This window comes from Leptonotus elevatus, chromosome 1, assembly GCF_054856555.1.
Source record: "Leptonotus elevatus isolate MCC_2025b chromosome 1, RoL_Lele_1.0, whole genome shotgun sequence".
NCBI lineage: Eukaryota > Metazoa > Chordata > Actinopteri > Syngnathiformes > Syngnathidae > Leptonotus > Leptonotus elevatus.
Window position 1 is genome coordinate 4,670,001 of NC_141239.1, and position 26,373 is coordinate 4,696,373.

At 34.6% G+C, this 26,373-nt stretch overlaps 3 protein-coding genes across 5 annotated transcripts in view; 1 reads left to right on the plus strand and 2 right to left on the minus strand.

Annotated features, from left to right (window-relative positions):
- Positions 1-21,471, plus strand: part of ift57 (intraflagellar transport 57 homolog (Chlamydomonas)) — a 57,355-nt gene extending 35,884 nt beyond the window's left edge. For 2 of the 3 annotated variants that reach the window (XR_015094497.1, XR_015094498.1), the window contains exon 13: positions 12,181-12,400. The gene's annotated coding sequence lies outside the window, so the exon portion shown is untranslated. Of the gene's footprint in view, positions 1-12,180; positions 12,401-21,453 lie in introns of those variants that run through there. The other variant, XM_086072520.1, reaches the window with a different exon arrangement.
- On the minus strand, positions 13,955-15,404 carry LOC147180460 (apoptosis-associated speck-like protein containing a CARD). Its single transcript, XM_086085076.1, has 3 exons — positions 15,173-15,404; positions 14,173-14,215; positions 13,955-14,033 (listed from the first exon to the last, which is right to left on the minus strand). Exons 1-3 carry the CDS (start codon positions 15,402-15,404, stop codon positions 13,955-13,957), a joined length of 354 nt encoding a protein of 117 aa, XP_085941202.1.
- A 2,249-nt stretch (positions 21,472-23,720) lies between the features above and the next one.
- Positions 23,721-24,408, minus strand: LOC147180461 (tripartite motif-containing protein 60-like). The gene has a single exon (XM_086085134.1). The coding sequence runs from the start codon at positions 24,363-24,365 to the stop codon at positions 23,721-23,723; it is 645 nt and encodes a 214-aa protein (XP_085941260.1). The 5' UTR covers positions 24,366-24,408.
- Positions 24,409-26,373: the final 1,965 nt, after the last annotated feature.

The window sequence follows — 26,373 nt, forward strand, 5'->3', positions numbered from 1 at the left end:
TAGATAGACTAATCTTTGCTTTTTTTTTTTTTCAGTAAAATTTTGTAACGGCTGAGTCCAACAACTGGAACCAGTTAGCCGTAGGTTTAAATGGAATCATTGAGAAAAAATAGTTTATTTTGGGTAAAACTTTCATTTTAATAGTGGCTATTCGTCCTATTAGAGAAATAGGAAGATTATTCCAGCGCTCCAAGTCATTATAAATGCTATCCAGAAGTGGAGTGAAATTAAAATTAACTAAATCAGTTAATTTAGGTGAGATTTTTATGCCTAAGTATTTTAAATTACCTATAGGAAATGAGTAGTATGGGTCCTGGCTTGCAGGGTTCCATGAATTTTCTGTAATAGGTAGAAGTGTTGATTTTGTCCAGTTAATAGAATAGTCTGATAACTGTGAGAATTTAGTTATTAAGTTAAATACTTCCCCTAATGAAATAGCAGGCTTTTCTAAATAAAGTAAAATATCATCGGCATATAGATTAATTTTATGTTCTGTTACCCCAGAGTGAATTCCTTGAATCATTCTTTCCTGGCGTATGGCTAATGCAAGCGGTTCAATAAATATTGCAAATAATAAAGGCGACAGTGGGCATCCCTGTCTTGTGCCTCTCTGTAGAGTAAAACTCTTAGATATAATCCCATTAGTAGTAACAGTAGCTTTAGGAGAATCATATAATACTGACACCCAGTGAATAAATGACTTCCCAAAGCCAAATTTATTTAAAACAGCAAAGAGGAAGGACCAGTTAACTTTATCAAAAGCTTTTTCTGCATCCAATGATATAATAACTGCCTTTTTATCATGCCGCTGTGACATACTAATAAGGTTAAAGAGCCTTCTAATATTATTAGTAGAGTGACGCTCTTTAATAAAGCCTGTTTGGTCGCTATGAATGATTGTCGGGATTACTGTTTCTAATCTAGATGTAAAAGCCTTAGTGATAATTTTAATATCAGTGTTAATTAGTGAAATCGGACGGTAACTTGATGGAAGGGTGGGGTCTTTTTCTGGCTTTAATAAAAGTTTAATTGCTGCTGTATTCATGTGTGGGCGTATGTGACCATTAGTTTTAATTTCTGTTACTACTCTTAAGAATAGTGGAGCAAGCATTGACCAGAAGTGCTTTAAAAATATAGCCGGATAACCATCCGGGCCGGGTGCTTTGCCATTTGGCATACTATCTAGAGCACTGTACAACTCGTTTATAGTAAGTGGTGCATCTAACATATCTTTATATTCAGTAGTTACCTGAGGTATATTTAAGCTACTGAGGAATGCCTCAATATGCTCTGGGTTAGGTTTATTAGTTTCTGAGTATAAGTTGTGATAATAATTATAAAAAATTTGATTAATTTCTTCTGGTGATTGTGTACATTCACCAGTTGTACCTTTAATAGCCGTTATAAGCGATTTTTCCCGATTACGTTGAAGTTGGTTTGCAAGAAATTTACCTGATTTGTTATTATATTCAAAGTTGTTGTATCTCAATTGTTGTATTATAAACTCTGTCTTTTTAGTTAACATATCGTCTAACTGTATTTTTGTATTTTGTAAGTCAGTCCATATTTGGTTATTTGGGTTTATTGCGTACTCATCCGTCAGTTGTTTAATTTTATCTTCCAAGTCTTTTTCTAATTTTTGATCCTGTTTCTTTTTATAAGATGAATATGATATAATTTTACCTCTAATTACTGCTTTCCCAGCTTCCCAGAGAAGAGCTGGAGATAGGTCTGGAGAGTCATTTATTTCCAAAAAGTCTGCCCATTCTTTTCTTATAATTTTGTCAAATTCTGCGTCGTTTAGTAGTGAGATGTTAAAACGCCATGTAGGTGGTGGTTTAAAGGTATAATCAACTTGTAGGGAAAGGGAGACTGGTGCATGGTCGCTAATAATAATAGGATGTATTTTTGTAACGGTTTTATCAGCAATAGAATTATTTGTAAGAAAAAAATCAATTCTTGAAAAGGACCGGTGCACAGCGGAAAAGAAGGTAAATTCCTTCTTATTTGGGTTTTTAAGTCTCCAGCTGTCGACGAGGCCATATAGTCATCCATATATTCCCCTATTACTTTTGTGGATTGTGATCGCCTTATACATGTTGTTTTATTAGAACGATCTATTAATGGATTTAAGGTTGTGTTAAAGTCTCCTCCAATAATAATAGTAGAGTTCGCTGCTAATTCAAACAGCTTAGAGAAAAATTCATGGAAAAAAGCCGGATCATCATTATTAGGGGCATATAAATTACCGAATGTATATATTTTATTAAATATAGTCACCTGAATAATAATGTATATAATTAATAATAATTATTTCTTTTTTTGATGTAATTAAAGCCTATGTATGTACTGTATATGTATCCTATTATACAGTATATTATCTATCTATCTATCCATCCATCCATCCATCCATCCATCATCCATCCATCCATGATTAACAAACAGAAGTAAAATATAAGACTCTCAATAATGATAATAATAATATTAAGGAGAAGAAGAATCGCATGGTCATCCTGATAGTTACCTTGGGAGTGTACAGTGCCACTTAGAGGTCCAGTTAAGCCTGAGAACAAATCTAAAAATAATTGAAAAAAATATGCATTGTTAGTGGTATTACAAAAAAAACGTAAAAAAAATATTAGAAAATAATATCGATAAATATTAGGAGGAAATACAGAAATGTTGAGGTTCTGTTAAAGAGAAAATACGTTACTATTAGACAAAATAATTTAATAAAAAAAAAAAAAATATATATATATATATATATATATAAAGAAAACATGATAACAATATTACAAAAATAAAATATAACATTTGAAAATGATACAAAACGATTTCAATTTTTTTTTTTTATTTGATGTAATGAAAGCCTATGTATGTACTGTATATGTAGCCTATTATACAGTATATTATCTATCGATCTATCTATCTATCTATCCATCCATCCATCCATCCATCCATCCATCCATGATTAACAAACAGAAGTAAAACTATCACTAATTATAATAATAATATTAAGAAGAATCGCATAGTCATCCTGATAGTTACCTTCGGAGTGTACAGTGCCACGTAGATGTCCAGCGAAGCCTGAGAAAAAAGAAAAAAATATATTGAAAAAAATATGCATCGTTAGTGGTATTACAAAAAAAAACGTAAACAAAATATTTGAAAATAATATTTAAATATATTAGGAGGAAATACAGAAACGTTGAGGAACTGTTAAAGAGAAAATACGCTACTATTAGACAAAATATTTTAATTAAAAAAAAAAGTTGAAATATATAAAGAAAACATGATAACAATATTACAAAAATAAAATATAACATTTGAAAATGATACAAAACGATTCCAAAATATTTTTTTTTATTTGATGTAATGAAAGCCTATGTATGTACTGTATATGTAGCCTATTATACAGTATATTATCTATCTATCTATCTATCTATCTATCCATCCATCCATCCATCCATCCATCCATCCATCCATCCATCCATCCATCCATCCATCCATCCATGATTAACAAACAGAAGTAAAATATAAGACTATCACTAATGATAACAATAATATTAAGAAGAAGAAGAATCGCATGGTCATCCTGATAGTTACCTTCGGAGTGTACAGTGCCACGTAGATGTCCAGCGAAGACTGAGAAAAACGAAAAAAAAATATTGAAAAAAATATGCATCGTTAGTAGTATTACAAAAAAAAACGTAAACAAAATATTAGAAAATAAAATTTAAATATATTAGGAGGAAATGCAGAAACGTTGAGGAACTGTTAAAGAGAAAATACGCTACTATTAGACAAAATAATTTAAAAAAATGTTTTAAATTGACAATTGTCAAAACAATAGGTACACTCAGATGTCATCCAGCTAGAGTCTGTGCAATAACGTTCAAAAATGGAGGAAATAAAATAGGAAATAATAAAAAATAAATAAGTTAAGACAATACAAGTAAAAAAATACACGTACAGAAAAAAATATATACATATTGAAAAAAATATGCATTGTTAGTGGTATTACAAAAAAAAACGTAAAAAAAATATTAGAAAATAATATTTAAATATATTAAGAGGAAATACAGAAACGTTGAGGAACTGTTAAAGAGAAAATACGCTACTATTAGACAAAATAATTTAATTAAAAAAATAATAATAATATTGGAAGAAAACATAACAATATTACAAAAATAAAATATAACATTTGAAAATGATACAAAACTATTTCAAATTATTAATTTTTTTGATGTAATGAAAGCCTATGCATGTACTGTATATGTAGCCTATTATACAGTATATTATCTATCCATCCATCCATCCATCCATCCATCCATCCATCCATCCATCCATCCATCCATGATTAACAAACAGAAGTAAAACTATCACTAATTATAATAATAATATTAAGAAGAATCGCATGGTCATCCTGATAGTTACCTTCAGAGTGTACAGTGCCACGTAGATGTCCAGCGAAGCCTGAGAAAAACGAAAAAAAATTATTGAAAAAAATATGCATCGTTAGTGGTATTACAAAAAAAAACGTTAACAAAATATTAGAAAATTAAATTTAAATATATTAGGAGGAAATACAGAAACGTTGAGGAACTGTTAAAGAGAAAATTACGCTACTATTAGACAAAATATATATATATATATTTTTTTATTGACAATTGTCAAAACAATAGGTACACTCAGATGTCATCCAGCCAGAGTCTGTGCAATAACGTTCAAAATGGAGGAAATAAAATAGGAAATAATAAAAAATAAATAAGTTAAGACAATACAAGTAAAAAAATACACTTACAGAAAAAAATATATATATATTGAAAAAAATATGCATTGTTAGTGGTATTACAAAAAAAACGTAAAAAAAATATTAGAAAATAATATTTTAATATATTAAGAGGAAATACAGAAACGTTGAGGAACTTTTAAAGAGAAAATACGCTACTATAAGACAAAATAATTTAATTAAAAAAAATAATAATAATATTGGAAGAAAACATAACAATATTACAAAAATAAAATATATAATTTGAAAATGATACAAAACTATTTCAAATTATTATTTTTTTGATGTAATGAAAGCCTATGTATGTACTGTATATGTAGCCTATTATACAGTATATTATCTATCTATCCATCTATCTATCTATCTTTCTATCTGTCTATCTATCTATCTATCTATCTATCTATCTATCTATCCATCCATCCATCCATCTATCCATCCATGTTTAACAAACAGAAGTAAAATATAAGACTATCACTAATGATAATAATAATATTAAGAAGAAGAAGAATCGCATGGTCATCCTGATAGTTACCTTCGGAGTGTACAGTGCCACGTAGATGTCCAGCGAAGCCTGAGAAAAAAGAAAAAAAAATATTGAAAAAAATATTTATTGTTAGTGGTATTACAAAAAAAACGTGAAAAGAATATTTAAATATATTAAGAGGAAATACAGAAACGTAAAGGAACTGTTAAAGAGAAAATACGCTACTATTAGACAAAATAATTAAATAAATAAAAAAAGTTGAAATATATAAAGAAGACATGATAAAAATATTACAAAAATAAAATATAACATTTGAAAATGATACAAAACTATTCCAAAATATATTTTTTAATTTGATGTAATGAAAGCCCATGTATGTACTGTATATATAGCCTATTATACAGTATATTATCTATCTATCTATCTATCTATCTATCTATCTATCTATCTATCTATCTATCTATCTATCTATCTATCTATCTATCTATCTATCTATCTATCTATCTATCTATCTATCTATCTATCTATCTATCTATCTATCTATCTATCTATCTATCTATCTATCTATCCATCCATCCATCCATCCATCCATGATTAACAAACAGAAGTAAAATATAAGACTATCAATAATGATAATAATAATATTAAGAAGAAGAAGAATCGCATGGTCATCCTGATAGTTACCTTGGGAGTGTACAGTGCCACTTAGAGGTCCAGTTAAGCCTGAGAACAAATCTAAAAATAATTGAAAAAAATATGCATTGTTAGTGGTATTACAAAAAAAACGTAAAAAAAAATTAGAAAATAATATTGATAAATATTAGGAGGAAATACAGAAATGTTGAGGTTCTGTTAAAGAGAAAATGCGCTATTATTAGACAAAATAATTTAATAAAAAAAGATATATATATTTATAAAGAAAACATGATAACAATATTACAAAAATAAAATATAACATTTGAAAATGATACAAAACGATTTCAAAATATTTTTTTTAATTTGATGTAATGAAAGCCTATGTATGTACTGTATATGTAGCCTATTATACAGTATATTATCTATCTATCTATCTATCCATCCATCCATCCATCCATCCATCCATCCATGATTAACAAACAGAAGTAAAACTATCACTAATTATAATAATAATATTAAGAAGAATCGCATGGTCATCCTGATAGTTACCTTCGGAGTGTGTAGTGCCGCGTAGATGTCCAGCTAAGCCTGAGAAAAAAGAAAAAAATTTATTGAAAAAAATATGCATCGTTAGTGGTATTACAAAAAAAAACATAAACAAATTATTTGAAAATAATATTTAAATATATTAGGAGGAAATACAGAAACATTGAGGAACTGTTAAAAAGAAATTACGCTACTATTAGACAAAATAATAAAAAAAAATGTTTTAAATTGACAATTGTCAAAACAATAGGTACACTCAGATGTCATCCAGCTAGAGTCTGTGCAATAACGTTAAAAATGGAGGAAATAAAATAGGAAATAATAAAAAATAAATAAGTTAAGACAATACAAGTAAAAAAATACACTTACAGAAAAAAAAATATATATATATGAAAAAAATAGGCATTGTTAGTGGCATTACAAAAAAAACGTAAACAAATATTAGAAAATAATATTTAAATATATTAAGAGGAAATACAGAAACGTTGAGGAACTGTTAAAGAGAAAATACGCTACTATTAGACAAAATAATTTAATTAAAAGAAATAATAATAATATTGGAAGAAAACATAACAATATTACAAAAATAAAATATAACATTTGAAAATGATACAAAACTATTTCAAATTATTTATTTGTTTGATGTAATGAAAGCCTATGTATGTACTGTATATGTAGCCTATTATACAGTATATTATCTATCTATCTATCTATCTATCTATCTATCTATCTATCTATCTATCTATCTATCTATCTATCTATCTATCTATCTATCTATCTATCTATATCTGTCCATCCATGATTAACAAACAGAAGTAAAATATAAGACTATCACTAATGATAATAATAATATTAAGAAGAAGAAGAATCGCATGGTCATCCTGATAGTTACCTTTTGAGTGTACAGTGCCACGTAGAGGTCCAGCTATGTCTGTGAAAAAATCTAAAAAATTATTGAAAAAAATATGGATTGTTAGTGGTATTACAAAAAAAAACGTAAAAAAAATATTACAAAATAATATTGACAAATATTAGGAGGAAATACAGAAATGTTGAGGAACTGTTAAAGAGAAAATACGCTACTATTAGACAAAATAATTTAATAAAAAAATATATATATATATATATATATTTTTTTTTTCTTTTTAAGAGCTCAGTATTGTTCATTCGGAAATGTCATCATCATTGCTCTTTTATTTATTTTTATTTTTTTTTAAATTTGTGTATGTGCGTGCGTGCGTGCGTGTATTTGTTAGCTCACCAGAAAACCTATTATAAAAAAATATCATACCGTTCACCTAAACCGAACACCAGGAGACCCGAGGGGACCAAAGAAAACCAAGGAAGGTGAAATCCAGCACCGACCAGACACCCCCCACCAGAACTCCTCCCCAGCCCAAGAAACATCCAGACCCCAACAAATCCAAAAAACATAAAATCAGGGAGGCCTCAAGAGAGACCAAAGGAGAGACCGAGAAAAGGAAGGAAGGACAGACGAAGCCGCGTGAGATCCGCAGACACCAGCCTCCACCGATTCAATAACCTGAGGAGGAAACAGATTGTGTCTGAGTTTCGGTAGATGCTGGTGTGGTGGATCTGGCATGCATGAAAATCTCCACCAAAGAGGGGAGCCGTCGACCCCCGCCGGAACAGAGCAAGCGCAACACCTCAGGGCCCCCCAGGCCGCGGCAGCGCCAAGGGACGACCCCCGGGCCCCACCAGGGCCACCGGCCGGAGAGCAAACCCAGGAGCAGGAGCGCCCCCCGCCCCAACACGGCCCGCGCCCCCGGCCCAACGCAGCAGGACGGGGCACTGCAGGCCCACCAGGCACCCCACCGGCCCCCAACCCCCGCACCCCCCACGACCCCCCGCCACCCACCCCAACCCAGCCCCAGCCGCCCCCACGTCCCCAATCCCCCAGACACCCCCCACCCCCAGCACCCCGCAACCCCCACCACCGCCCCCCCCCAACAAAGCTGCCCCCCCCGACCCCACCCCGACCAACCGGCAGCCCCCCAAACCCCGACCCCCAGCCCCCGGGGACCACCCGCACCCAAGCACCGGCGCCGAAGAGGGGCCGGACAGCGGAGCGGAGAGGGCAGCCGCGCCCACCCCACCCCCCGCCGCGTGGAAGGACGGAACACCGGGGGCAGAAAGGGGAGATGGGGGCACCGGAGGGCGGCCGACACCCCCGAACCCCAGGCCCAGCGGGGGAAGGCCCCGGTCGTCACCCCAGCGTTCTTTGTGAAAATTAACCCCTGTTACTGAGTCCGCCAGCTCGCGGACTGGCGAACTCTACCCCTAAACCGTGAATGTGACCCCACCCAGTGTATATACAAGTGTGTGTGTGTGTGTGTGGTGCATTAAAATTAGGAGCAGGTGAACCGGAGCCGATGGAAATGATATTCCCACGCTCCGATCCACCCGCCACCCAAGCATGTTACTGAGTGTATGTGGTGCATTAAAAAAAATAGATAGGGCGGGGGGGGGGGGGGGCGTGGACACGGACAGGGGACCGCAGCACTGCTCTATACTATAAACTACTATAAATATATATATATATATAAAGAAAACATGATAACAAAATTACAAAAATAAAATATAACATTTGAAAATGATACAAAACTATTTCAAATTATTTCTTTTTTTGATGTAATTAAAGCCTATGTATGTACTGTATATGTAGCCTATTATACAGTATATTATCTATCTATCCATCCATCCATCCATCCATCCATGATTAACAAACAGAAGTAAAATATAAGACTATCACTAATGATAATAATAATATTAAGAAGAAGAAAAATCGCATGGTCATCCTGATAGTTACCTTGGGAGTGTACAGTGCCACCTAGAGGTCCAGCTAAGCCTGAGAAAAACGAAAACAAATTATTGAAAAAATATGCATCGTTAGTGGTATTACAAAAAAAAACGTAAAGAAAATATTAGAAAATAAACTTTAAATATATTAGGAGGAAATACAGAAACGTTGAGGAACTGTTAAAGAGAAAATACGCTACTATTAGACAAAATAATAAAATAATAAAATGTAATTGACAATTGTCAAACATCCATCCATCCATCCATCCATCCATCCATCCATCCATGATTAACAAACAGAAGTAAAATATAAGACTATCACTAATAATAATAATAATATTAAAAAGAAGAAGAATCGCATGGTCATCCTTATACCTTTGGAGTGTGCAGTGCCAGCTCCAGCTCCAGCTGAGCCTGAGAAAGAAAAAAAAAATTATTGAAAAAAAAAATTATTGTTAGTGGTATTACAAAAAAAAACGTGAAAATAATATTTAAATATATTAGGAGGAAATACAGAAACGTTGAGGAACTGTTAAAGAGAAAATACGCTACTATTAGACAAAATAATTTAATTAAAAAAAAAATTGAAAAATATTGGAAGAAAACATGACAACAATATTACAAAAATAAAATATGACATTTGAAAATGATACAAAACTATTTCAAAATATTTTTTTTATTTGATGTAATGAAAGCCTATGTATGTACTGTATATGTAGCCTATTATACAGTATATTATCTATCTATCTATCTATCTATCTATCTATCTATCTATCTATCTATCTATCTATCTATCTATCTATCTATCTATCTATCTATCTATCTATCTATCTATCTATCTATCCATCCATCCATGATTAACAAACAGAAGTAAAATATAAGACTATCACTAATGATGATAATAATATTAAGAAGAAGAAGTATCGCATGGTCATCCTGATAGTTACCATTTGAGTGTGCAGTGCCACCTGCAGCTCCAGTTGAGCCTGCTGCAGTTGCTGCTGGTGCTGAAGCTGCTACTGCTAGAAACAATAGCAATTAAAGTTTAGTAGATTGTATCGTGCAATTTGAGTTTTTTAAACTCCTAATTAAGGATGTTGCTATCAAAGTTATTAAGCAAACGAAAAAGTAAACAACACAAATATACCCACTTTTGGCAGCAGATGACTTCAGTTTGTACAAAAAAAAAATTGTACAGGTACAAATCATGACTTTTACAGGTACAAATTTGTTTTTACAGATAATTTTTTTTTTTACACATACAAGGACGTCCAGAATTGTTTTTATGTTGCACATGCGCTTGATCAGCTCAAGCATGTGCTTATCCACAAAGTGCTCCTTTGAGGGACAAAACATTAGGAACAACTGTCAAAACAATAGGTACACTCAGATGTCATCCAGCCAGAGTCTGTGCAATAACGTTTTAAAAAAAAAAGGAGCTAAAAGAATACTTACATTAAATTTTTTTAAATAAAAAAATAGTTGAGATATATTACAACATTAGGAAATAATAAAAAATAAATAAGTTAAGACAATATACAAGTAAAAAAATACACTTTCAGAAAAAAAAATGATTGAAAAAAATATGCATTGTTAGTGGTATTACAAAAAAAAACGTAAAAAAAATATTAGAAAATAATATTTAAATATATTAGGAGGAAATACAGAAACGTTGAGGAACTGTTAAAGAGAAAATACGCTACTATTAGACAAAATAATTTAATTTCTAAAAAAGTTGAAAAATATTTGAAGAAAACATGATAGCAATATTACAAAAATAAAATATAACATTTGAAAATGATACAAAACTATTTCAAACATGATTTTTTAATTTGATGTAATGAAAGCCTATTTATGTACTGTATATGTAGCCTATTATACAGTATATTATCTATCTATCTATCTATCTATCTATCTATCTATCTATCTATCTATCTATCTATCTATCTATCTATCTATCTATCCATCCATCCATCCATCCATGATTAACAAACAGAAGCAAAATATAAGATTATCACTAATAATAATAATAATATTAAGAAGAAGAAGAATCGCATGGTCATCCTGATAGTTACCTTCGGAGCGTGCAGTTCCACTTGCAGCTCCAGCTGAGCCTGCTGCAGTTGCTGCTGGTGCTGAAGCTGCTACTGCTAGAAACAATAGCAATTAAAGTTTAGTAGATTGTACCGTGCAATTTGAGATTTTTAAACTCCTAATTAAGGATGTTGCTATCAAAGTTATTAAGCAAACAAAAGAAATCAAACGAAAAAGAAAACAACACAAATATACCCACTTTTGGCAGCAGACGACTTCAGTTTGGCAATCTCGTCATCTACCAAAGCACAATGAAAGTATATCAGATATGCGTTTCTACACCACTACTGATATACACAAAAATGCCAAAATCCTACATCTGTATGTAATACAGTATACAAAAATGTAAGTCTCCTAAAAAAAATTGTAAGATATTCTAAATCGTTGAAAAATACGAAAATATTAGGCTACTAAAACATTTTCAAAAACATAAAATATTAGTAAAAAATTACAAACAAAAAAAACTTACAAGGCAAAAAAAAAAAGGTTAATAACACAAATGTTACTAAATAGAAAAGGCGTTGTTTTTTAACATAACTTTAACTTTAACAAGTCCGAAATTCCAAACAAACAAGAGTAGCCACACCAGTTTACGCGTCATTTTGGAAGAAGAGGACGTCCCAGGCGTGAACATTCCAACATGGTTTCTATACGTAATCGGTTAAACGTTTAGCTTTATCTTGTTAGCCAGAAAAAAAACAAGTTCTACAGGTACAAATTACGACTTTTACAGATACAAATTTAGACTTTTTTCTTCAGGTATAAAAAAAAATTACAAGTTAGTTTTGCACCATATTTACCTCCATAGAAAACACACGCGAAAGCAGCACTTACCGAGCTCTTGAGCCTCGCCGAAGCACTTGATGACCTTCAGCAGTTCGGAGGTCACTGCTGGAGCTTCGTCCTCAGTGAAAGTGGACACCAGCACGTTGGCGATCTCCGTGATGTCCTTGTCCTCCACCTTGCTGAGTGCCACCTTTCGGTCGCCTTGGCGGCCCACCAGCGCCGTGAGGAACTTTTTCAAATTTTCCTTGGACAAGTTCTCCAGCAAGTTCATGATCGCCATCTTTTTGGAGGTTATTTCTTAGCAGGGGATTGTAAGAGGAACACAAAAAAAAATGTAAAAAAAATATTAGAAAATAATATTTAAATATATTAGGAGGAAATACAGAAATGTTGAGGAACTTTTAAAGAGAAAATAATCTACTATTAGACAAAATTATTTAATAAAAAAAACAAAACTTAAAAATATTGGAAGAAAACATGATAACAATATTACAAAAATAAAATATGACATTTGAAAATGTTACAAAATTATTTAAAAATATTTTTTTTAATTTGATGTAATGAAAGCCTATGTATATACTGTATATGTAGCCTATTATACAGTATATTATCTATCTATACATCCATCCATCCATGATTAACAAACAGAAGTAAAATATAATACTAATCACTAATAATAATAATAATATTAAGAAGAAGAAGAATTGCATGGTCATCCTGATAGTTACCATTTGAGTGTGCAGTGCCACCTGCAGCTCCAGCTGAGCCTGCTGCAGTTGCTGCTGGTGCTGAAGCTGCTACTGCTAGAAACAATAGCAATTAAAGTTGAGTAGATTGTACCGTGCAATTTGAGTTTTTTAAACTCCTAATTAAGGATGTTGCTATCAAAGTTATTCAGCAAACAAAAGAAATCAAACGAAAAAGAAAACAACATTTGTACAGGTACAAATCATGACTTTTACAGGTACAAATTTGTTTTTATAGATCAAAAATGTTTTTACACATACAAGGACGTCCAGAATTGTTTTTATGTTGCACACGCGCTTGATCAGCTCAAGCATGTGCTTATCCACAAAGTGCTCCTCAGAGGGACAAAACATTAGGAACAATTGTCAAAACAATAGGTACACTCAGATGTCATCCAGCCAGATTCTGTGCGATAACGTTCAAAATGTTACCACAAATGTTCTAAAAAAAAAAAAGGAGCTAAAAGAATACTTGCATTAAATTTTTTTAATAAAAAAATTGTTGAGAAATATTACAACATTAGGAAATAAGAAAAAATAAATAAGTTAAGACAATATACAAGTAAAAAAAAAGACACTTACAGAAGATTTTTTTTTTTTTTGAAAAATATATGAATTGTTAGTGGTATTACAAAAAAAACATACAAAAATATTAGAAAATTATATTTAAATATATTAGGAGGAAATACAGAAACGTTGAGGAACTGTTAAAGAGAAAATACGCTACTATTAGACAAAATATTTTAATAAAGTAAAAAAAAGGAAAATATTGGAAGAAAACATGATAACATTACAAAAATAAAATATAACATTTGAAAATGATACAAAACTATTTCAAAATATATTTTTTAATTTGATGTAATGAAAGCCTATGTATGTACTGTATATGTAGCCTATTATACAGTATATTATCTATCGATCTATCTATCTATCCATCCATCATCCATCCATCCATCCATGATTAACAAACAGAAGTAAAATATAAGACTATCACTAATAATAATAATAATAATATTAAGTAGAAGAAGAATCGCATGGTCATCCTGATAGTTACCTTCGGAATGTGCAGTGCCACCTGCAGCTCCAGTTGAGCCTGCTGCAGTTGCTGCTGGTGCTGAAGCTGCTACTGCTAGAAACAATAGCAATTAAAGTTTAGTAGATTGTACCGTGCAATTTGAGATTTTTAAACTCCTAATTAAGGATGTTGCTATCAAAGTTATTAAGCAAACAAAAGAAATCAAACGAAAAAGAAAACAACACAAATATACCCACTTTTGGCAGCAGACGACTTCAGTTTGGCAATCTCTTCATCTACCAAAGCACAATGAAAATATATCAGATATGCGTTTCTACACCACTACTGATATACACAAAAATGCCAAAATCCTACATCTGTATGTAATACAGTATACAAAAATGTAAGTCTCCTAAAAAAAATTGTAAGATATTCTAAATCGTTGAAAAATACGAAAATATTAGGCTACTAAAACATTTTCAAAAACATAAAATATTAGTAAAAAATTACAAACAAAAAAAACCTAAAAGGCAAAAAAAAAAGGTTAATAACACAAATGTTACTAAACAGAAAAGGCGCTGGAAAAAAATGTCACACCAAAAAACATTTTAAAATTATTCTATGAAAAATATTAGGCAACCACAGATCTTGGCAACAAAATATCTGTGTATTATAATCATGTTTTACTTTTTTGTTGTAGTATTTCAGTTCTAAATATACGACCACTTCTAATATAATTTTTATATATATTAAACAAATGGTCTTTTATAGTGTGTGTTTTTTAACATAACTTTAACTTTAACAAGTCCGAAATTCCAAACAAACAAGAGTAGCCACACCAGTTTACGCGTCATTTTGGAAGAAGAGGACGTCCCAGGCGTGAACATTTCAACTCGGTTCAATACGTAATCGGTTAAACGTTTAGCTTTATCTTGTTAGCCAGAAAAAAAACAAGTTCTACAGGTACAAATTACGACTTTTACAGATACAAATTTAGACTTTTTTCTACACGTACAAATCATGACTTTTACAGGAACAAATTTGTTTTTACAGGTACTATTTTTTTTTTACACATACATTTTTTTTTGGACAGGTACACATTTTTTTACAGGTACAAATCACGACTTACAGATACAAATTTAGACTTTTTTTCTACAGGTACAACATTTTTTTACAAGTTAGTTTTGCACCATATTTACCTCCATAGAAAACACACGCGAGCACGCAAACTCACACGCGAAAGCAGCACTTACTGAGCTCTTTAGCCTCGTCGAAGCACTTGATGGACTCCAGCAGTTCGGAGGTCACTGCTGGAGCTTCGTCCTCAGTGAAAGTGGACACCAGCACGTTGGCGATCTCCGTGAAGTCCTTGCCCTCCACCTTGCTGAGTGCCACCTGTCGGTCGCCTTGGCGGCCCACCAGCGCCGTGAGGAACTTTTTCAAATTTTCCTTGGACAAGTTCTCCAGCGAGTTCATGATCGCCATCTTTAAAGAAGACATTTCTTAGCAGGGGATTGTGCGAGGAACACGCCAGTGGAGAGGTCTGAATTTAAGGTGCCGAGGTGGCAGGTGGAGTCGAGTTTTACTTTCGTTCTCTACCCGGAAATTGGCATTACAAAATTACAAACCTTAATAGTTAACACGCACGCACGCACACCCACACATGGAAATATACAGTGTTTGTTGTATTATTATTGTTCACATTTTTATGTCTTGAAGGTATGATACTTAAGTTCTGTGCAAACTACAAGCGATTAACCGGAGGCGAGCCTCACACATTTCCGAGCGAGTTTGAACGCAGCACTTCACTCTTGGTTTGAATGGGGTAGATGCCACCGACTGGGCTCCAGGTGGCGGAGTGGAGCCGTCACTTGCCTACAATGCAGGTTGGCGTGGCTTCGCTTCCATGTTTGTATGTGTGCGTGTTTGTGTGAGTGGAAAAAAAAAGAAGATGCCACGGAATTCCGTCTTCTGTTTTTTTTCCCGCCCACCGTTGGCCGCGTTCCAACACTCGCACCCCCACCCCTGCGTCCCCTCGCTCGTCGGAGGGAGGGCGTCTCGGCTATATGAAATGCTTTGGACACTGAGACAGCCTCGCTTTCTGGTGGCTACAATAATGGGCAACATATATTTACAGCTCAACACCTATTTAGCCTTATTTTTTATATATATTGTTATAGGCTACTTGCCGACTTGTTGCCATGATCGCTTTTGGCTACTATTGAGATGTAACAGTGAAGAATGAATATGTGGGTCAATTCAAAGTGCTTTACATTAAATCAATAATTAATAACACGATTAATGTGAAATACACATCTAACATGAAACAATTATAACTTATATATTTAGTCTGTCGGCTTTTTTTTTTTTTTTTTTTTTTTTGCCAATGATATTTCCCTCGTCTTATTGATAGCAGCAGTATTGCCTTTTTGGTGAGTCTTGAATTCCTCATACAGCTCCATCAATAACTTTTGTTCTGTTTGTGAGAAGAATACTGTTCTCGTCTTGGATGGATGCAGAAACGGCTCTTCTGGACATCAAATAAAACATTTCAAATGATGCACAATCTTGTTTATTGAATGATACATGTTGTAATTTGATCTGACTATTTCAAATAACTCTCAATATGGTTTAAATTGTAGTCCTTTATCATTTCTAACTCAAAATTTGAAGACGTCTCGAAAGCATAATTTCTTCACTTTCCCAAAGGTGATTGCAGTGAAATTCTCTCAGAACAGTAACCAGTGTATCAAGGATTCTCATTTGTTGGACTTCACAGCCACTTTGAAGCAGGTTTGATGTCACACCATGTGCCACCGTCTAGAGATGGATCAAGAAGTAGCTTTGATTGACTGCATGCTGGCATCTGTGCAAACAGAATGGTTGGGTCAGCATATTCATACAATAAAAAGTAATCATAGCTTCCTAGCTGGGTCATTATCAAAACACAGCCACTGACATTATACGTAATCGGTTAAACGTTTAGCTTTATCTTGTTATCCAGAAAAAAAACGAAGATTTTGTCACATCTTAATATCAGAAATAGTGCTAATACTGATAGACACAGACATTGTTCATAAACATTTCCATTTGCATTATTTTTATTTGGCTTCAGTGTTGAAGGCAAATGTGTATGTTTAAGAGTGTAAGAGCCTTTTTTCCAACTGTTCCAACAAAAGCATGCATTGCAATAATACTGACATTTATCAAGAAATTGTAATATTTAAAATCAAATGATTAAATACAGAGGATAAAGGGTTGAGGTTAAAATACCTGTCGCGGCTTAAAGATTCACTCGCAGTAAAAACGTTTTGTTTTCATTTTACTATGATAGTAAGAGCTACAGCTACTTAAATATAATGTTAGTCAAATGCAAGTAGCTGAGTACTGTCCACTTTTGCTTATAGGTTTAGGTTATCTTGTAAAACATTCAATAGGGTTCTGTAGCTCTATAGTAATTTTCACATCTAATCACTAAGCAGCAGTTTATGAGGTATTTTTTTTACAGGTTGATAGAGTGGACAATATTATTATTGTACTCTTTGCGTGTTCAATAATTGAATGGTGAGATTCTGGTGAAGAAGTCCCTTTGCAAAGGTATAATTATTCAGAAGCTTCTGATCACACAAAATGAAGACACTCAAGCCGTGTTCCGTTCAGATTGTGTGTCCTCCTCCTCTTGCACACAGTTATTTATTCAAAGTCAGTGTTATACAAAAAGTTCCCTCTCCCCTCCCATGAGCAAGTTCCCATGAGTACAAATCAGATTAGACTTGAACAATAGTAAATCAGCCTGTCCTTGGACTCTCTTCGACCGGACAGAGACTGGTACCAACTATACTCCCCTTAGATAATATAGAAAAGAAACCTGTTACCCTTCTCTTTCCCAGGCAAGAAAACAAAGGACTATAGATTGGCTTAACATATGAATTAACTGTTGTCTTATATTTATATCTTTATAACTAATATCCAAAACGGTTAAAATATAAATTGAAACTGAAAAACAATGTTAATAATCTAACAAGGTACAAGCTATTGATCGTATGTTAACACTGGTAGGCTTCAAATCTTGAAATAAAAATCGTGACTTCAATGTGTTCAGTTTTCGTGACAACATGAGATGAGCTAGCTAGCTAGCACTGGATTACGAGCTATGTTCGTACAATAAATCTTACCTTCATACTAAAACTTCTTTCTTTCTGCCCACTTTGAGTGCTCTGCATGTCAACCAACGTTTAAGCTGTTCCACAAGGTGTTCGTATATTGAACCATGTGGAAATTTTCACGCCTGGGACGTCCTCTTTTTCCAAAATGACGCGCAAACTGGTGTGGCTACTCTGTTTGTTTGGAATTGCGGACTTGTGCATGGGCGTCATTTGAGTTCAACCCACTGTCGTTTGCTCAACCAATGAGGTTGAGCTTTAGCCCGCCCAAATCCTCCAGAGCCCGCCCTCTTCTTCTACGAGTACAAATCACGGCGCTCTACAAGTACGAATCAGTTTTGCACCTTTTGTAGCGAGATATATGGTGCAAAACTCACGTGACTGGACTTGTTTTTTTACGATACAAACATATTTTTTTTTACGATACAAACATTTTTTTACAGGTTCAAATCACGACTTTTACAGATGCAAATTTATACTTTTTTCTACAGGTACACATTTTTTTTACAAGTTAGTTTTGCACCATATTTACCTCCATATTTGACTCCTCCCACTCCTTGGCTGTTTTCCCCTCCTAATGACACTTCGCACTGAGGCATCATTCTCCTCTTCAAAAAAGAAAGAAAATGAAAGTAAGAGAGAATTCATCAAGAGGATGGATTAACATAGCAAAGCATTTTTTCCCATAATGCCAATTATATAGTTTCCCATAATGCCACAGGGTATTGACTTGTGCATGTGCAATTGTGCATTACCCTGTGGCATAATACCCAAATAAAAATATTTACGGTCATGTTTAGTTTATTGTCAAACTAAACATAAAAAAGAAAATGACACACTTGTATTTAAAAATAATCACAAAGCGTTCACTTTAACTCATTCACTGCCATAAATTCATTAAAAAGAAAAGATTATTAAAAATTAGTGGCGACAGGCGATTAACATTTTTAATTGTATTTAATCACATCACTTCATTAGTTAACTCAAGATTAATCACACATTTTATATATGTTATAAATGTACAATAATTTTGTCGGCTTTCATACTGTTTTTAACAAAAGTGGATTTTTTTTTTAAACTAATAGAAATAGTTAAAATTATTTGTTTACGTTTATAGCTGTCAATGGCACTGAATGAATAAAAAAAGAAAAGAAAACATAAAAAATTTGGGGCGTCAGGCGATTAAAATTTGTAATCATAATTAATCGCATGACTTCACTAGTTAACTCACAATTTATCTTAAACTTTATATCTGTTTTAAATGTACAATAACAAAATCTAGGTTTTCACACTCTTTTTAACAAAAGTGGAAACAAATGTTAAACCAATAGAAATCGTTAAAATGAATTTTTGACGTCTATAGCCGTCAATGGCAGTGAATAAGTTTTAATATAAAATTAAAAAAAAACATACTTTTAATGAAAAAAAAAGAATATTAATGAAAAAGGAACATAATGTATATGATGAATGAAAAAGCATTTATTATAAACTAAAAATCACACAAAAATGGGGAAAAAAACATATATAATAAATGAAAAAATATACATAATTAACAGGGGGACTAAAATTAGGTAATGCGGATTTCCATTATCGTGGGTAGTTTTCGGAACGTAACACCTGCGTTAAACGAGGGAACGCTCTCGTCTGTTTAGCTTAGCTTAACTCATTCATTGCCATTGACGGCTATATAGGTCAAACATTCATTTGAAATTAAAAAAAATTCCCACTTTAGTTATGTATGAAAACCTAGAATTTTTTTGTTATACATTTAGAACAGATGTAAAATTTGTGATTAATCGTCAGTTAACTAGTGAAGTCATGCAATTAATTACAATTAAAAATTGTAATCGCCTCTTGCCTTAAATTTTTAATAATGTTTTTCTTTTTTTTTTATGAATTTATGGCAATAAATGAGTTAGTGATTATGAAATGCAGTATGCAAAAGACACCACAATAAAAATGTTTCAATTCTTTATATTCTGTTTGATTATGTCTGTTACGAACTGTCACGGAGCGGAGTTGAATATGTCGGCATGTGGAGTGGAGCACCCAAAATGCAGGGAGGCAGGAGAACCACGGCAGGAGTGCGGGTTAGACTGACGTACTTTATTTTACAAAAAACACTAACCGGGGTACTGGTTAGTGTTAAATAAAGAACTGAAAAGATACAAAATCAAAGTGACAGACAGAACACCGGAGGTGACCGCGACAAGCGGCAATGATCCCACCCGACTGATCACCACCCAGGAACTAGATACACCCACACTTATGAGGTAACTAGACACATCTGGGGCCAGGCACAACTGGCTGAGGGCCCAGATTGGTCAACCCGAGGAAGGGCAGGACCCCACTCAGGACCAATCGAGACCCCCAACCAAAACCAGAGCCCCAGACATGACAATGTCATTACCATATAATTTTGAGTCTGATTATTTGCTTTCCCTGAGTCAGACATGAGTCGCCAATTTTAAGAGTTGGAACCTTGCTTGGCTAAAACTTACGAAACAGTCTGCATTTTCAACATGTGTGTCACATATTTTTTTATTTTTAAAAAGAAAAGGTTTAAAAAAAAAAAAAAGACACGAGTGCAAAGTGGCTTATGTGCGAATATATGTTGCAACTGAGCAAAACTGTACAAATTGGTTCGCTTAACTGCTTGAAGTTCAGTGGGAACTTGACTTGCTTGATTTTTGACCCGAGACTTACAGCTCCTCGCACAAATGTGACTTCCTGCTGCATCACTCGTCTGCTATTCTAACTTTAATGATGATACCGTAGGAGGGATACATATAAGCAAAATGTTATCAAACAAGCTAAGAAATCTCTTTCTCGGCCCACTAGCTGCTCTTTCATAATCCTCCTCATATCACACTTGTCTTCTCCACTTGCTCATTCTTGGCTGCCCACATCCTCCATTTTCTCAAAATGGATTAATCAGACCTCTGTGGGCTTGACTTGCTCCAGGAATGGCCTCAAAGCTAATTTTTAGCAGCTGGGGCGATTTTTGGCCATTTCAACAGGTCGGCAGCTGTTTCCTGTACCATTTTTTTTTGTGTGCCAGAAAAACTCAGAATAGAATGAATCAGGATTTGACTTTCCACAAAACACTATAGTTGAATATAATAGTTACAATTTTGAAAAAGGTTGCATAAGAGAGTTCCTAAAAGCAGTATTTCATAGCCTTTGAGACAACGCACACGATTTATTTAGTCCGTTTGAAATCTAAGCCTGTTTAGTTGAACGCAAATGTGGTACAGTCCAAGCAAGCCATGACTTATTTGGTCTACCTTCTTTCATCTCGTGGGAAACCATTTAATAGATCTATTTGTCAGTATACGTCACTATGTGATTTTCTGCCCATGACTTGGCAGGTCGGCTGGGCGAAGATCTGCTATTTCCAAGCAGTAATTGCCGGACGATGCCGAAGCATTATGATGTCAAATCTACCAGGTAAGCGCAAGCTGTTGTGATGTCAGATCCACAGATTTAGCGTTAGCTTCTGATAATTAGCACACGATTGTTCTGTGAAGTTGAAGTGTTTTTTCTATTTAATGATTTGTATGTACATTAACTGACAAGTCTAATTTGTACTGGTGCTGCATCCATGAGTGAAAATACAAAAATTGCTTTTTTACTGTTAACAAGCAGTTTGCACTTTAACTCATTGACTGCCATTGACAGCTATAGACGTCAAAAATTCATTTGAAATATTTCTATTAGTTTAAAATGTTTTCCACTTTTGTTAAGAGTATGAAAACCTAGAATTTTTTCTGTACTATTAGAACAGATATAAAATGTGTGATTAATCGTGAGTTAATTATTGAAGTCATGCAACTAATATCTTATGATTGAATGCTGGGGGTGTCTGTCTTGGTTGGGGGGAGAAAGGGGGCTGGAGGCTGAGGGAAAAAGGAGGAGTTGTAATACTTTTTCAAGATAGTACCTCAAATGGGCTTTTGTTTTGTGTCTGAATAGTGTCCTTGAATTTATCTCTGTATGTTCGTCAACTTTGGTTGAACTGTTTGCTGGAAACGGTGGAACCGCCCTTCAAAATAGTATAAGAATATTGGGAGTTTGCTGTAACGACACACCTGCGAGGAACAGCTGTGCTTCTGTAAACCCGCTTGTGTCCGGAATATTCTGTAAAATAAATCCTTCGAAGGAACTGTTCACCGATCTCCAGTCTGTATTCAGAAAATCAACATTCTCTTTGCCCGGAACAAAACGAACACGCGGAAGACAAAGATTGTTTTCCAACAAATTGGTGAACCCCGACGTGGGTGGGTTGAGGTGTTAATCAGCAGACAGAACATCAGGCGCCAAGTAATTACAGGTAAGAGGACATTTATCCTCCTAGTGATTTTCGGCCTGTTGAGGACTCTGAGACCTGTTTTCACGTCATCTAAATTGTGACTAAATTGTATATGAGATCTAAGTGAACAGGTATTAGTAACGTATAAAATACAAGTTTGTTTAGTTCCATTACGGATCATAGAAACACGAAGTCCTTGTTTTTGGATTTTACTAAGACATTAAATATACAAGGTGGTTTTGTTCTATTTTTAGAATCCTAGAAACCTAAGTCCTTGTATACGTAGAAACGTTACGATGAATTGTTTGGTGTTCATTGATGAAAGAAGTGGAAAAACATGTTGTACATTGCTCAGTTACAGAATTAAGTGGCAGAATTAAAGTGTGATGTCCAGAATCTTTCAGGTGCCCACCTGAAGGGGAAAAAAAAACATGGTTTGATATGTCCTCATGTAACCTCTTATATAAGGATATGTTGTTGTCCTGAACTGTTGTACGAATCCAGGTGCCCAACAATTTGTAAATCGTTTGTTTTTTCACAGATGACATAATCTATTCATTTCATGTCACATTCCTGTGTTTAACTCATTTACTGCCATAAATAACAATACAAAAAAATCTAGGTTTTCATATTCTTGTTGACAAAAGTGGGGAAAAAATGGTTAAACTAATAGATATAGTTCAAATGAATTTTTGACGTTTATAGCCGTCGATGGCAGTGAATAAGTTAATGGCTTATTTGAAAAAGTGGAGATACTCTCTGCTCACCATGGAAAACTTTACTCTTGTTAAATGATCTTTTATTCTTGTAGAATGACAATTTTAAGAGTACAACCTTGTTTTGTGGAAAACACTACTTCACTTTTATATTCTTATGCAGGATCGTGAGTGGTCGGCGGCAACAATGAATACACAGAGACCCATATGCTTTGCTAGAATAATGGTGCCTTTTATTCCCCGCAAACAGCAATCAACACACTTCAACGCTAAGCAGCAGAATATGATCATCATCAGCGCTTACCTTGACACTAGACCGGAGAGCCCACGGTCCGGGTAAAACGAGCTGCAAAACGGCTGGGCAATGCCGCCCGCCGTTCCGTCTTTTATTCGTTAACAAAAAGTTGTGAGCGTGAGAAACCGGGCTGTCCAAGCCCTCTCTCAGACACTCTCGAAAACATGTGTGCGAAGCAGGGAAGACTGTAGTATAAACAAGGTATTCACTCCCAGGCTGTTTCTGCCCTTTATTTACAAATTGTTGGGCACCTGGATTCGTACAACAGTTCAGGACAACAACATATCCTTATATAAGAGGTTACATGAGGACATATCAAACCATGGTTATTTTCCCTTCACCCACGTGCTTGGCTTCATCCAGCAGAGCTGGGATTAGCTCAGGCTTGTCGGGCAGCTTCTTGAATTTCGACATTAAAGTCTGAAAGTTCTTCATTAAGGAAACGGGGTCAGAGGTCAGCTGCTCCTCTGTGCTTTGGATCACGTCTGAGAGAACGGCCATGTCTTTGTTGAGAGCCTTAATCTTCTCCTCCAACATCCAACTTTTCTTCTGCTCTTCCTCCTTCACAGCAGACAACCTGGCCTTCTCCTCAACCTGCAGGAAGCTACGAAACTCCTCGAAATCCTTCTTAATCTTTCTTTCCGCCTGCCTCCTCTGGTCCTTGATGTACGTCGATTGTTGATTGCAGTTGTCTATTGTCTCATTGTAATTTTTCAGTCTATTCTTTGTTTCCTGCAGGACACCCTGGAGGTTCTCTTGGTGACCTTTCGCTACTTCATTGAAGGGACAGAAATTGTGGCCAGCGTGGATTTCTGCATGCATGCAGATGTGACACACAAGCTCCTGGTGTTCCAAACAAAAGAGTTTCCGTTTCTCCCTGTGCAAGCTGCAGATGTTCTTCTCTCTTTGTGATATTGCCTCACACACGTTTCTCAGAGCTAAGCAGTGAGGTGGATCCATCGAGCTACACTCTGTCCTACAGATTGGTCACGATTTCTCTCCTTTCTCCCCCCACCACTGCTGTACACACCCTTGACAAAAGCTGTGACTACACAACAGCACCACATGATCTTTAAAGAGCTCCAAACAGGTTGGACATTTGAGATGTTCCTCAACGAGGCTAATCACGGCGATTGTGAAGACACAGACTCAATCTAAGACCTTCCAAGGTTCACTCTCAGGAGAGCGTGAAGGATCGTTTTATATCCAAAAAGTCCCAAAGTGCACTTCCTGCTTTAGTTATTTGACTTGACTGTAGCCACACCCCGTTATCTGGGATCACACAAAATCGATGTATTACCACTTGCATACACGGAGAATAAACAAAGCAAAATGCAGTTCTAAAAGCAAACCTACTCAGATTTATAAAAAAAAAAAAAAAAAAAAAAAAAAGGAGAAAAATAATTGGCCACTTACCCTTCTTGCTGTTGAAGTGAAAGCAATGGAAAAAAAAGAAAAAAAAGTTCTCAGTAAATGGTAGATAAACTGGCCAAACTGGCTTCACCACATTACAAAACTCTGTGTGTCACTTTCGGTTTTGGAATCATGCATGTGATGGCAGATAAAAATAACTGGATAATCTTCAATTCTGGGATAATTAAAGGGGAAGTCAACCCATGTTGAACCATTATAGTATTTTCATTTTCTTTATGTGAACAAATGCATTTGAGACAGAACATCCATGATAAGTTATCAATAAACGTACTTGCCGCAGACTACACGAAATGGCAAATAATCTTTTAACTCATTCACTCGCAGCCATTTTCACAGAAGCAATCCCCTTCACTCCCGGCTGTTTTACCGATTTTGCAAGTCCCACAGAATATTGCGTTCTATTGCTATAAAAAAAAAATGGAACCTACCAAAAGAAAGATTAGAGTCTCTTCTTTCATTGGAAAGCATATATGTAAATTTGTATCTATTTACGCTTTGCAGCAATTAGCATTAGAATATAGCTAAGTTTCACAAACCTATTTAAAATTCTGAGTAATGGAGGGTTTTTTCAACATGGTCCTGGTTCATTTCCTATGCTCTGCTCCCACCTGCTGGCCGTTTGTGTAATAACTACCATTTCTTCAACCGTTCTTTGCAGTTGCGAGGCTGCATCAAATCCTTCTATGCTCTAGCATGAACAAAATTACAAATAAACATTTTTTTTTAAAAACTTATAATTACGTCTTTGGGACACTTAAAACATTTAAAATAGAACATATTTATTTGTTTTGGGGAGCAAATGAGTTCATTTAAATAAGAAAAACTATCACAAGGAGCAACAATAAAGAAGATGAATCGTAAGCTTAATGTGATCTTAAAAGTTGAGGCTGGTTTCATCTGTTGAGAGGTCAAACTTCCTAAACTTTTAAAGGATTCAAATGTTGGATGATGTCCTTATCTGCTATGGACTATATGACACGGAGGAGGTGGGTCTTCCAACTTCCGGGTTTTCTCCCATCAACTTTGTTTCCGTTTCTGGTTTGCAACGTGTGGGCCGCACGTCCCAGTACTTGCACTTCCGCCTTTGTGCCCCTCGGTTGCGCGTTCCCGTCGACGGGTGCGAGGCTGCGAGTGTGTAGTGTCTGTCTGAGTGTCCGAAGCATTTCAGATAGCCGAGATGTCCCCCCGTCGATGAGCGGGGTGGGGGTGCGAGTGTTGGAACGCGGCCCGTAGTGGCCGGAAACGGTGGTGATGTGTAGAACCCGGAAGTCGGAAGTCTGTGGCATCGACCCCATTGGAATTGACTTTCCAGTGATATATTAACGGTTCCTGAAAATTTCAGGCGAATATCTTTTTTCCTAAGGTATTGGTTGCTATGGACTTGTGAAAGATACATTGACCAAAATTAGAAACCCTTTTTTTTCTTCTTCTCAAAACTAGGGGTTTCCACCTGGCAAGATTAAAATTGCTGTTATTCTACCAATTTTTGCCTATGTATTGTATATCATTTAAAAGTTTTAGCAAGTGTATAATT